This window comes from Lactuca saligna, chromosome 9 (assembly GCF_052625555.1).
Source record: "Lactuca saligna cultivar CGN05327 chromosome 9, ASM5262555v1, whole genome shotgun sequence".
Lineage (NCBI taxonomy): Eukaryota > Viridiplantae > Streptophyta > Magnoliopsida > Asterales > Asteraceae > Lactuca > Lactuca saligna.
This window is the reverse complement of record NC_136425.1, coordinates 52,514,496-52,528,147: the sequence shown is the minus strand read 5'-3', so window position 1 is coordinate 52,528,147 and position 13,652 is coordinate 52,514,496. Positions and strand designations below refer to the sequence as shown.

General features: G+C 36.2%; 2 protein-coding genes across 2 annotated transcripts; one reads left to right on the top strand and one right to left on the bottom strand.

The window, feature by feature from the left end:
* Positions 1 to 4,649: 4,649 nt before the first annotated feature.
* Positions 4,650 to 6,469, top strand: LOC145016339 (protein FAR1-RELATED SEQUENCE 12-like). The gene is made up of 3 exons (XM_078974689.1): positions 4,650 to 5,195; positions 5,259 to 5,508; positions 5,706 to 6,469. Exons 1-3 carry the CDS (start codon positions 4,650 to 4,652, stop codon positions 6,467 to 6,469), a joined length of 1,560 nt encoding a protein of 519 aa, XP_078830815.1.
* A 4,261-nt stretch (positions 6,470 to 10,730) lies between these two features.
* On the bottom strand, positions 10,731 to 12,727 carry LOC145014319 (putative kinase-like protein TMKL1). Its single transcript, XM_078972700.1, has 2 exons — positions 11,922 to 12,727; positions 10,731 to 11,478 (listed from the first exon to the last, which is right to left on the bottom strand). The coding sequence occupies exons 1-2, from the start codon at positions 12,403 to 12,405 to the stop codon at positions 10,928 to 10,930; spliced, it is 1,035 nt and encodes a 344-aa protein (XP_078828826.1). The 5' UTR covers positions 12,406 to 12,727; the 3' UTR covers positions 10,731 to 10,927.
* Positions 12,728 to 13,652: the final 925 nt, after the last annotated feature.

Here is a 13,652-nt window from a genome sequence, read left to right as displayed (position 1 = left end):
GATTTGGTTCCGGGAGCCGCGCCTATTGCTAAGGTGTTGTATCGCCTTGCGCCTCCAGAGATGCAGGAGTTATCCTCGCAACTTCAGGAGTTGCTGGGGAAGGGGTTTATTCGGCCGAGTAGCTCGCCGTGGGGAGCACCCATCTTGTTTGTGAAGAAGAAGGATGGCTCGCATCGCATGTGTATTGATTACCGGGAATTGAATAAGCTGACGGTCAAGAACCATTACCCGCTGCCGAGGATCGACGATTTATTCGATCAGCTACAGGGAGCATCTTGGTTCTCCAAGATTGATTTGAGGTCGGGCTATCATCAGGTGAGAGTGCGGGACGAGGACGTCCAGAAGACAGCATTCAGGATGCGTTATGGGCATTATGAGTTTGTGGTGATGCCTTTTGGGCTCACTAATGCCCCGGCTGTGTTCATGGACCTCATGAACAGGGTATGTCGGCCGATGTTGGATCGGTCGGTGATTGTTTTCATTGATGATATTCTGGTATATTCGAGATCTAGTGAGCGGCACGAGGAGCATTTGAGGGAGGTGCTTGGGGTTTTGAGAGCGGAGAAACTTTACGCAAAGTTTTCCAAGTGCGATTTCTGGTTACGGGAGGTCCAGTTCCTGGGACATCTCGTTAACCAGAAGGGGATATTGGTCGATCCGGCCAAGGTTGACGCAGTGATGAGGTGGGAGGTGCCGAGGTCACCTTCTGAGATCCGGAGTTTCCTCGGGTTGGCAGGGTATTATCGGAGATTTATTAAGGATTTCTCCAAGATTGCGGTTCCACTCACCAGATTAACCCAGAAGGGTGTGGCATTCGCATGGGTTCCCGAGCAGTAGCCCTCCTTTGAGACGCTTCGCCAGAGGTTGTGTGAAGCTCCAGTATTAGCCCTTCCGGAAGGTATGGAAGATTTCGTGGTATTCTGTGATGCATCGATCCTAGGATTGGGAGCAGTATTGATGCAGAAGGGTCATGTGATAGCTTATGCATCGAGGCAGTTGAAGCCTCACGAGACGAGGTACCCCACGCATGATTTGGAATTGGGGGCAGTGGTGTTCGCCCTCAAGATTTGGCGGCACTACTTGTATGGGGTTCGTTGTACGATTTACACGGATCATAAGAGCTTGAAATACTTGATGGATCAGCCTAACCTAAATATGCGACAGAGAAGATGGTTAGACGTGGTCAAGGATTATGATTGCGAGATCTTGTACCACCCGGGCAAGGCTAATGTGGTAGCCGACGCGTTGAGTCGTAGGGCGGAGAGTACTCCCCTGCGAGATGTATGTTTGAGATTGACCGTGATAGCTCCAGTTCTGGACGCCATTCGTGGGGCTCAGGCAGAGGCCGTGCGTCCGGATATGCAGAAGAGAGAGCGGGTTGTTGGGTTGGTTTCTGAGTTTATATCGGATAGTCGAGGCCTTATGACTTATCAGGGTAGGATCTGGGTACCGTTCGTGGGCGGTACCCGTGCCACATTGTTGGAGGAGGCTCATAGATCGAAATTTTCGATCCACCCCGGGGCCACGAAGATGTATTTGGACCTAAGGAAGGAGTATTGGTGGCTCTGTATGAAGAGGGATGTAGCATGGTTTGTCGAGAGGTGTTTGACCTGTCGAAGGGTAAAGGCCGAACACCAGAGACCGCATGGCAAGTTGCAGCCATTGGAGGTTCCCGAGTGGAAGTGGGAACAGATCACTATGGACTTTATCACCAAATTGCCGAGGACTGCCAGGGGAGTTGATGCAATTTGGGTGATTGTGGATAGATTAACAAAGAGCGCTCGCTTTCTTGCCATCAGTGAGAGTTCTTCAGCAGAGAAGTTGGTGGAGATTTACGTGAGGGAGGTTGTATCTCGGCATGGGGTGCCGATCTCGATTGTTTCAGACCGCGATGTGCGCTTCACTTCCCGTTTTTGGAAGAAATTTCATGAGGAGTTGGGTACTAAGTTGCATTTTAGTACCGCATACCACCCCCAGACCGACGGTCAGAGTGAGCGGACGATACAGACACTCGAGGACATGCTTCGAGCTTGTGTATTGGACTTTGGGGGTAGTTGGGACTCGTATTTGCCTTTGGCGGAGTTTTCCTACAATAACAGCTATCATTCGAGCATTGGTATGCCGCCCTTTGAGCTGTTGTATGGTAGGAGGTGTCGGACTCCCATATGTTGGGGAGAGGTTGGGCAAAGGGTAATGGGCAGTACAGAGATCGTGAATCAGACGACAGAGCAGATACAGCTGGTCAGGCAGAGGTTACTGACCGCTCAGAGCCGACAGAAGAGTTACGCAGATAGACGCCGGTCCGAGCTGGAATTTCAGGTCGGCGACTTTGTTCTCCTGAAGGTTTCTCCTTGGAAAGGAGTGATCCGGTTTAGGAAGAGGGGCAAATTGGGACCCCGGTTTATTGGCCCGTTTCGTGTGATTGCCAGGGTAGGTCGGGTAGCCTATCGGCTGGAGTTACCAGCAGAGTTGGGACAGATTCACAACACTTTTCATGTATCGCAGTTGAGGAAATGTATAGCCGATGAGTCGGCAGTGGTTCCACTAGAGGATATTCAGGTTGATGCGAGCCTGAATTATGCGGAGAGACCCGTGGCTATTAGGGATCGGAAGATCAAGATTTTGAGGAACAAGGAGGTACCTCTGGTATTGGTTCAGTGGCAACATCGGAAGGGATCAGAGATGACCTGGGAGCCGGAGGGTATGATGCGGGAGCAGCATCCGGAGCTGTTTTAGAGCGGGACTTCGAGGGCGAAGTCCAGTTCTAGTGGGGGAGAGTTGTAACATCCGGATTTTTACCAGGTATCTTGTAAGTCTGAATTTTTATATATTGTGAGAGAGACTCGGCGAGTTGGAGCTCGGACTCGCCGAGTAGGGACGCGGGATTGATCGAGGGTGCGCACTTGGACTCGGCGAGTCCAGGGTATGGACTCGGCGAGTCTGCGCTGTGTTATGAAACCCTAAATCTCCGGGTTTGAGGCCTATTTAAGGGGCCTTATGGCCGTCATTTGTGCTCACCCAAACCCCAGAGAGTGTCCCTAGAGTTCTTGAGCGTTTTGTGAAGGAAAGAGAGCCAATCTTGATCTTGTGTGTGTTGTTTAGCAAGAATAAGGAGGCCCTAAGCAAGAGGAAGCAAAGGAGGTTGCTATTTCGTGGATTTGGAGCTTGGATCATCAACCTAGAGGTATTATTTTCGGACCATTTTCTGTTTGGTGAAGTTTGATGTAATTTAGGGCTTAATGTGGTCATTTATGGGGTGATTTGGTGCCCCTTTGGTTCCCTCTTTGAGTTGAGACCATGGATCTGGATCCATAGAGGTCCAGAGGGCCTCACTCATCAAGCTTTATGGGTGGAAATGGAGTCCTTGACCTTGTGTTGAAGTATTTGAGTCAAAAACATCATTTATGGTCATGTAGAGGTTATATGTGCATCAAGATTGTGACTTTACGTGCTAAATAAGCTTGGAGGGATTGGATCTATGGATTAATGGACTGGATCTGGCCTTTAGAGCAAGATTGAGTCAGTGCATGGCACGGACTCGCCGAGTCCGAAGAACAGACTCGGCGAGTAGCTTGAATATTGCACGACCACTCAGTGAGTGGCCTCGCCGAGTTGGGATGAGTGAACTCAGTGGGTCAAGGGGGAGTCAGGATGGTCAGGTGGACCGAGTCAAACCGGACTCGCCGAGTTGTTCTTGAGACTCGGCGAGTTGAGTCGTGGTGGCCCCACAACTCGTGCCAGGTGGAGCTCGTCGAGTTGGGGGAAATACTCGACGTGTCAAGAGAGGATTCCAGGGAAATTGGTGTATGCACTCAAACTCGCCGAGTCGCTATAGTGCACTCGCCGAGTCCGGTCAAGTTGACCGTTGACCAGCGTTGACCTAGATTGTCTTGTTATAGTGTGGTCAACCCTAGTTGGGAAAGTGTTAATTAGAGATGTATTGTGCTATAGGGGGACTTCAGCTCGGCAGATCGAGTGTTTAGCGATTTCAGGGTTATGGCTTACCGAGACACGCGAGGTGAGTCTTCTCACTATACTTTACCTTGAGTAGGTAACCAGAGCTATGTGATAGAGTATTTGTGTGCTATATATATGTTATGTGTTGTACTGCATGATTTCTATGTGATTTATGTGGTGCATGATTATCAGAGTTGGAACCTGAGGGTTCACAGAGTTTGGGTGCACGGACCCACAGAGTTATAGCCTAGAGTGGCTAATATGTGCTATATGTGGTATTTTGGGAAACTCACTAAGCCTTGTGCTTACAGTGTTGATGTTATTTGTTTCAGGTACTAGTGACGACCGCGGGAAGGCGCCGGCTTGATCCGTACACACACGTTTGGAGCTTGACATTTTGATCTTGGGATTTTGTACTATTTTGTTGAACAATTAAAATGGTTGTTTCTATGAATATTGATGGAATTATGTTTTTATAAAAATCGAAAAAAAAAAATTGTTTGAAAATTCGGTGTTACAAACAAGGTGGTACAAGTAAGGAAAAAGCAGATTCTTCTTGTCCTTGGATGTTACATGCCTCGAGGTCTACAGATGCAAGCAGCTGGTACATTAAAACATATGAAGACAAACACACTTGTATGAATACAAGGAAGGTGAGAGCTGCAACAGCGAAGTTTATGTCCAAACAAATCATGGATCAAGTAGAATCCAACCCTACTATCCCAGTTAAAGCTCTCCAAGAACAATTACAGAAGAAGTATGGAGTGGGCTTCTCAATCCATAAAGTTTTTAGAGCTAAAGCAGATGCAAAAAAGATTGTAGTGGGTGATTACAAAAAACAGTATGAAGTTCTGAGAGACTATATCCTTGAGTTGCAGTCAACCAATCCTGATACCACAGTCAAATTAGAACTTGGAGATGTTTCAGAATCTAATTTGGTGAATTGCACTTCAAGATGTTTCAAAAGAATTTATGTTTGTCTAGGGGGGATGAAGAAGGGATTCAAAGCTTGTTTAAGAGATTTCTTGGGGCTAGATGGGGCTCATATGAAAGGCCCTTATCCAGGCCAGATCTTAACTGCAGTTGGATTAGATTCCAACAATGGCATATACCCACTTGCATATGCCATTGTAGAGATTGAAAACTGCGAATCTTGGAAGTGGTTCCTTGAATGTCTTGGTGATGACTTGGATCTACATGCTATGTCTAATTTCACTTTTGTTAGTGACAGACAAAAGGTAATGGTTGTTTATTTATTTTTTTAATGTTTATTTTGTTAATCATGTGTAATTTGTTGCCAGGGTTTGCTACAAGCAGTTAGTCAATTGTTCCCATGTGCTGAGCATAGGTTCTGTCTCAGACATATACATGAGAACATGAAGAAACAATGGAGAACTAAGGAATATAAAGATCACCTTTGGGATTGTGCCACAGCTACAACAGTGCCAGAGTTTAACCATTTCATGCACCAATTCAGTTTATTTGACAAATCAACATATGAATGGTTGAAGTCAATACCACCACAACATTGGGCAAAAAGCCATTTCACAGGTAAGCTATTATGACCCTTTCACCCTTTTACCATTTTACCATTCACATAACATTATGAGACTTTTACCCTTTTACCATTTTACCCTTCACATAACATTATGACCCTTTTACCCTTCACATAACATTATGACACTTTTACCCTTTTACCATTTTACCCTTCACATAACATTATGACACTTTTACCATTTTCTATACAGGGAGAGCAACCACAGACATGCTGTTAAACAACCTTTGTGAGGTATTTAATGGCAAGCTAGTTGATGGGAGAGACAAACCAAGTTGTTTGGAGTTTATTAGGGAATATATGATGAAGAGGATATGCAATGTCCTCAGGGTGCAGCAAAAGTGTTTAGGCCCACTCACCCCAACAACAACAAAGATCATGGAGAAGAATGAAGCAGCTGCTACTCAGTACATTGCAGAATGGTGTGGTGATGAAAAATACCAAGTCAAAGGCCCATGGAATGATCAACATGTTGTTGATATGCATGAAAGGGTATGCAGCTGCAGGAAATGGGAATTAACAGGTATCCCTTGCAGACATGTGATTTATGTGTTGTATAACAAAGCAGATCATGGTGAGTGTGTACAAGAGCTCCATACTTATGTCCACAAGGTGCACTGGCTACAAACTTGGAAAACTGCATATGGGTACAAGGTGGAACCAATTAAAGGTCGGGCAATGTGGCCTAGAAGTGAGTGTCCAACGCAGATCACACCTCCCCCACACCGTAATCAACCTGGGAGACCCAAGAGGAAGAGAAGGCAATCCATGGAGGAGAAAAGTCAAAGCAAGAGTCAAAGTCAGAGTCAAAGGTCAGATGTTGGTCCCAGTGAGATTCATGGTCATGGTCCACATGGTGGTGGGAAACTAACAAGAAAGTTTGTTAGTGTGACTTGTAGTAAGTGTGGAAACAAAGGGCACAACTCCAGGACATGCAAAGGTCAGGGAGGGACTTGATGGTCTATGTTGGTTTTATCTTTTGGTTTGACTGTATTGAACAACTTTGGTTTGATTCCTAGATGCAGGATGTCGTTTGTTGCAATAACTTTGTTTTCAATTAACTTATGACATGTATTTTGAAGATGGTAATAGGTATTATGTCTTTAGTATGCTTTTGTGTTAAATACATATGGATGCATTATATGTTATCTTTAGAAGGTTATGTATGAACAATAGAACAAATCCATAATTGGTCAATAGATACCAAATTTTCATTAACCATTACTTTGCATTACAATGTTCCACATTAGCAAAAAAAAACTTAAACTAGACACATATACCCCTATCCTATTACAAAAGATAACCACAATCAACCTGTGGACTTACAACAAGAACACCAACACAACAACAAAAAAAATCCAACTATAGACTAGGTAATACTTCAACATAGTTGCTTGTTCTTTGATCTTCTCCATTGCTTTTTCATGCTTGCTTGCTTGTTCTTTTGTATCATCCATTGCTTTTCGTAGCTTATTGATTGTCCTAAGCAGCCCTGGTATTATAACTTTGGAACGAGCACACATGGGTTCATCATACCACCCAATAAACCCACATGATGAATTCTTGAAAAAAAGAAGAAAGAAACATTAGATCATCAGGGAGTAGTATTCAAAATAAAGTTTAACACACTTACCGGGTCAGGACATCCCCAAAATCGGCGCCCTGGGTTGTTATCTGTCCACGATGTCCGAACTATCGCCCACTTTTGCAGACGCACATCACCATTGTCGATGGAGAAGATGAAATCACAGGGGGGTGATCGATGGAGAAGATGAAATCAGAGAGGGAGTGACAGTTAGGGCTTGTTGTTGGAGACGAGAATAGATACGTTGTAGTCTCTTTATGGACTAAATAATAATAAAATAATAAAGGGGCTAGATGAATGGACTAAAATACCCTTAAGTGAGAGGGGCATGGGTAAATTAACGGGAGCTTGGTAACGGCTGTTAAGCCATTGGACTAAACTTGCAACAAATAGAAACTATTGGACCATCTTTGCAAGCCAAACCCATTTTGGACCAAACATGCTAGTTTGGACATACCACAGGGACCAAATTTGCAATTTTGTCTTTAATGTAATGTTTCTGATAATAAATATATTTTTTTATTAAGTAATACATATCTAATTAGGATGGATGTGATTTTCACTTGATTCAAACTTTCGTTCTGATAACATTTTCTAAATTCGATGTAATTAAAATAATTTTTACAAAACTAAATTAAAACTTTATGAAAGAAAGAAAAGATTTGAGAGAAGTCTTAAACACTTAGAAAATTTTATTTAAGATGAGATCTTTTTTCATTTCATATATTTGATAAGAATTTATATTATATAACATCGTATTTTTACATCATAAAAATAGTAACTCAATAGGTAAACAAATTTATTCAAGGGGTTAAAAGTGTTCATCCATATGTTTTGTGTAACTAAATAATTTGATGGATTTTATTTTATATATATATATATATATATATATATATATATATATATATATATATATATATATATATATATATATATATATATATATATATATATATATATATATTCTTAAATGGTTGTTAGCTTTTTATAAATATGTTTTAGTTTTTTTTATAATAACTTTATAAATTATATTATTAAATTTAGTATATACTAAATGATTAAATTTAATATAATAAAGATTAATATATATATATATATATATATATATATATATATATATATATATATATTCTTAAATGGTTGTTAGCTTTTTATAAATATGTTTTAGTTTTTTTTATAATAAATTTATAAATTATATTATTAGATTTAGTATATACTAAATGATTAAATTTAATATAATAAAGATTAATATATATATATATATATATATATATATATATATATATATATATATATATATATATATAACTTTGTTCCCATATGAATGGTAAATTTACATGTTTTTTTGTCAATTTTTCCTCTCATTTTTTTAGCTATTTTGATCTTTTTGGTCATTTCAATCAAAATTTTTATATTTTTTTGGAACATTTTAATATTCAAAGTTTGACCACAAAATTTCAAGGAAATGACAACTTTGGTCTATTTTCTAAAACTTGCTAATTCTAATTCCTTTAAATCTTTTACTATTTTGACACTTTTGATCCTTACAGTCAAAACTTTTTATATTATTTCACAAAAAAAAAATGGCCCAAAACAAAACCCAAGTTTTTCCGCTACTTAATATCAATTTAATGTGTAGGATAATATTTACAAGGTACACATGTTATATTTATTATCTTACAACACAATCATATTAACTAAAAATGAAAACAACCTATATTTAGTATCTATCTATACAATTAAATTAACTAAAATGTATAGACTCAATAAGAATTTCAAAACACAGTAAAAATTAAGGTTTTAAATAACGTAAAACGTGTTTTGGCGGCAATGTAAAAGTAAAATCATGACAAGTTTTGACGAGCCATGATATGTTTCAAGGCATAACTATTTTATATATACATTAAAAGATATAAATCATATAATTATTGAATTTTATCAAATATATGAAGTTTTTAGAAGTGTTATTTTAATATCTAATATAAAAAAGTTAACAAAAACTCAATTATTTTAGGCACGATAAAAAAAAAAAAAAAAAAAAAAAAAAAAAAAAAAAAAAAAAAAAAAAAACTGCTCACATCATAACATGATAATGCGCGTCTTGACGCGTTATTTGGACGCTACGCTTAACAAACCTATCTTTGAAGTTTTTGTAGCAACTACACCACACCTCGCTCCAAGGCAAGACTTGAGGCGTTCTATGGCCTGTTTTTTAGAACCATCGTAAAAGTGAGTGTTTAAGATTTAAAATGATATAAAGGATTCATTTACATCATTTTGTTCTATGAATGATGTTGGGTTTGAACTAAACACAATTTTATATTTGGTCACTCTGTTTTGTAAAATATTTTATTTTGGGGACTTTTATGGAAAACATTGCGCTATTGGTCCCTTTGATTTGTAAAATATCATAAATAATCTTCATGTTGTTAAATATAAAATTTTCAACTGTTAAAATTTTATAAAAAATATTATTTTACCCTTGTACCAAATTTACAATATACTACAAACCTCAAGTATCGTTTGTTAGTTTAAATATAACAATGATTTCTTTTAAATTAAAATGAATAATTTTATCATGATGTTGGAATGTTACAATCATAAATAACCAAAATTATAAAAAAAAAAAACCAAAAAAATCTTGAACATCAAAATTATAATATACTCAAAAATATTCATACATTTTACACTTTTTGACAAAAGATAAAAAAAGAGTTATCAAATTAATGAAGAATAAAATGAAACAACGAAAAATATTAAAATAGGAAATAATTAAAAATATAGTAAAAAATAATACTAAAAAAATAATAAGAAAAAAACCAAAAAAAATGAAAAGTGTAAAATGTATTATTATATTAGAGTATATTACAATTTTGGTATTTGAGTTTTTGTTTTTTGTTTTTCTATTTTTTATTGCTTAAATCAAAATAAATAAAAACAATAGAAGAATAATAAATAATTAAAATTACATAAAAAACACAGAAAACAAAAGTTGAGATAATGATAATGATAAATGTAAACATAAAATTGCTAACGATATAAACTATGGAGCATCCAAGTAGAAAAAACATGAACCGTAACGACATAAACATTAAAAAAAAATTAGCGCTTCAATTTACAAATAAGAAAACTTAAAAAAAAACGTTTCGACATTCTTTATCGAATTTAAGTTAATTTACTTGAATCAAAATAAATAAAAACATTAAAAAAACCAATAAATAACTAAAATTATAAAATAAAAATAGAAAACAAAATGTCAAAATTTTTTTAAAAATTATTAAATTTACACACACAAACATATATATATATATATATATATATATATATATATATATATATATATATATATATATATTTCAAAAAATATTACATAAATAATCTTTGAGGTTTGTAGTATATTTCAAATTTGGTACAAACATAAAATATTTTTTTATAAAATGTAACAGTTGAAAAGTTAGATTATCTCGTGAAATTTTGCAAACCACAAGGACCAAGGATGCAGCGTTTTCCATGAAAATCCTTAAAATGAGATATTTTGCAAGCTAAATGAACCAATTACTAAATTTTGTGTAAAATATAAAATGATACTGATATAAGAAATGAGATTGTATATTAGATCAGAGATGGCTTAAATAGAAGAAATGAAAAAGCACATTCTTTTTTAATGAACTCATCGCTACAATTTACAATCCATTGTTTACAAGATTTTACGCTAAACAAATGCAACTACCTCCATAATACAATGTAAATGAATATTGGGCTGCCAAGAAAATGCTCAATCATCATGGCAGTTAATTAACACCACCATTAATCCATTATCCAGATACCGGTTATGATCCGATCTCTCGTAGCTTCTTGCAGATTTGCTTTATGTTGGGCCTGAGAGAAGGCGATGAAGAACAACACGCGATTGCAATCTCAGTCAGTTTCAGAATGTGTTCTTCATCAACTCGATTTTCAGGATTGGAAAAACCCAATATCCGATGATCCAAGATTGCGTTAGAATTGAAATCTCGATCTGGGTTTGCTTTTTCATTACTCGTGGGTTCTTTACCAGTAAGTAATTCGAATAAAATGACTCCGAAATTAAATATATCGGTTTCAAGATTCGTAGCATTTGCTTTAATCGATTTGGGTTGGTTGTACCCTTCAAGAGCAGCGTCTTCGAGCATTTCTTGTGTTGCAGATGGGTTCAAGAGCAGATGTAGACCGAAATCAGACACAATTGGCTGTTGATTTCGGCCTAAAAGTATGTTTTTTGATTTTAAATTTCCATGAATAACTGGGTTTTGAAGCCCTGTATGGAGATAGTGTAATCCTCCAGCAATGCCAATTGATATCCTGTAAATCACACTCCATTTCAGAGATTCACCGTTTCCATCTGCCAAATGTACAAGAGAAGAAGCATAAGGTACTACATTGCTAGATGTTTATGGAATCTGTTTCAAGTGAAATCAAACAAAACCCAATTGAAAAATCAAATCTTTGTTGAGGAAGTTTGAAAAAGAAAACCATAAAGAGTGGTTGGTTATTAAAGCCAAGGAATCTTTAACCTTTTTGGTCTAACAATGTACAACACAAGATGCGTAACGTACAATAATGCTAGAGGCTAAGGGAATTAACTTCAAGTAAAATAAACAAAACCCATTTTAAAGATCAAAATTCTTGTACTACATTGCTACTTTGCTAGAGGTTTAGTGAAACTGTTTCAAGCAAAACTAAACAAAACCCAATTGAAAGATCAAATCTTTATTGCAAAATTTTATATGTTTCAAGGTTCCAATTCAAATTACAACCTTCAAATTAAAAATAAATAAAATATACCTCTAATGAATTGAGCAAGATTTCCTCTCCTATAGAAGGGATGAACCAAAAGCTTTTCACCTCTAGGACCAAGATAGAACCCACAAAGAGGCACCAAATTAGGATGCCTAATTGACCCAAGAAGTTGTACCACATGCATAACATCTTGTACCTTCTCGGTGCAAGTTGGTCTCAAGAATCTTAACACCACAACTGAATCATTTCTCACCAAATTAGCTCTATAAAGAGTTCCATAACTGGATTTACCAATCACTTCACCAGGAGCATCCAATATATCAAAACAATTTAGATCTTCACCACCTTCAAACCTCAATAAATCCCCTTTCATCTCCATGTCATCAACTTCAATGTTTGATTCTTTATCCCAAGATTCATCTTTTGAACACCTTTTACTTCTGCAGAGATAAATCAAAGCTAGAGTAACGAATAAAGTAAAAGAAGAGGACAACGCCACAATTAGCATAATCTTGTGTCTTCTCTCCATGTGGGGCAAAATGAATTGTTGCTTAAAAGCTTAAAAGATTCAAGAATTATGTGGGTTTTATGAATGTGTAGACAGGATCTTTGTTGTCTGTGCAACTTCACAGGTTTTTAATTCACGCCCATTTCGATTTGGGAGCTTGTTGACTGGTGAGTGAAATGGCATGAGGGAAGTGTGTTGAGGCAAAAAAAAAAAAAGAAAAAAAAAAAGGATTTAAGAGACAGAATTCGAAGTTTCGAAATAATACGATTTTGGAATTTGGAATTACCGAGAAAAGAACTTTTTTTGGCTTTTTCAAGAGTTTTTCTATTTTTTTTGAAGAGAAAGCTCTTTAACTAACTTGTTTTAATGCAAAGACTACAAAGGGTATCTATATATATATATATATATATATATATATATATATATATATATATATATATATATATATATATATATATATATATATATATATATATATATATATATATATATATATATATATATTTGTTGATATTAAAAGGACATTATGATCACGTACTAAAAACTCTCCCATAATAACTAATAAGGAGTGTGGTGGTTTGATGGTAGACACTTTAATGAATTAATTGATGCGGTTGTTGGGTGAAAATGAAAACTCACCCTGGTATATCTTCAATCATATCTTCAAATGCAATCATATTCCCTATCACCATAATTATGTTTCCCAAAATAGCTATGTCAAGGAATGAAAATAAGGGAGTGTTTGTGATTATTTATTTTAAGGTTAAGGTCCTATTTGACAAAACATCAATAAGTTGATGGATATATATTTCTCAATCAAAGATTAAGGGTTTTATCAAAAAATTTGGCTAGCAGTATTTCAAATTGATAGACATTTATCGTTAAGAGTTTTAGTCTTATTTTGAAAAAAATATATATAAAATTTTATTTTAATTTAAAGCTTGGTAATACTAGCTTATTTTGATTCGATTTGTTGTCAATAATAAATTATTTTAAGTGGTCGAATGATATAAAAGAAAATTGTTTATTGACTTATTAATAATGATCAAATGACATTTGACATGACCAGAGCATGTCTTCCTTTTAAAAATCTTTAAGGGTTGAAGTCTTATAGCATCAACAAATGTGCATATAAGAATGAAATTAAATAAAATATCAGTTCGATGTTTTAATATATATATATATATATATATATATATATATATATATATATATATATATATATATATATATATATTAATTACTAGGGAAAACCAATTTACCCATTT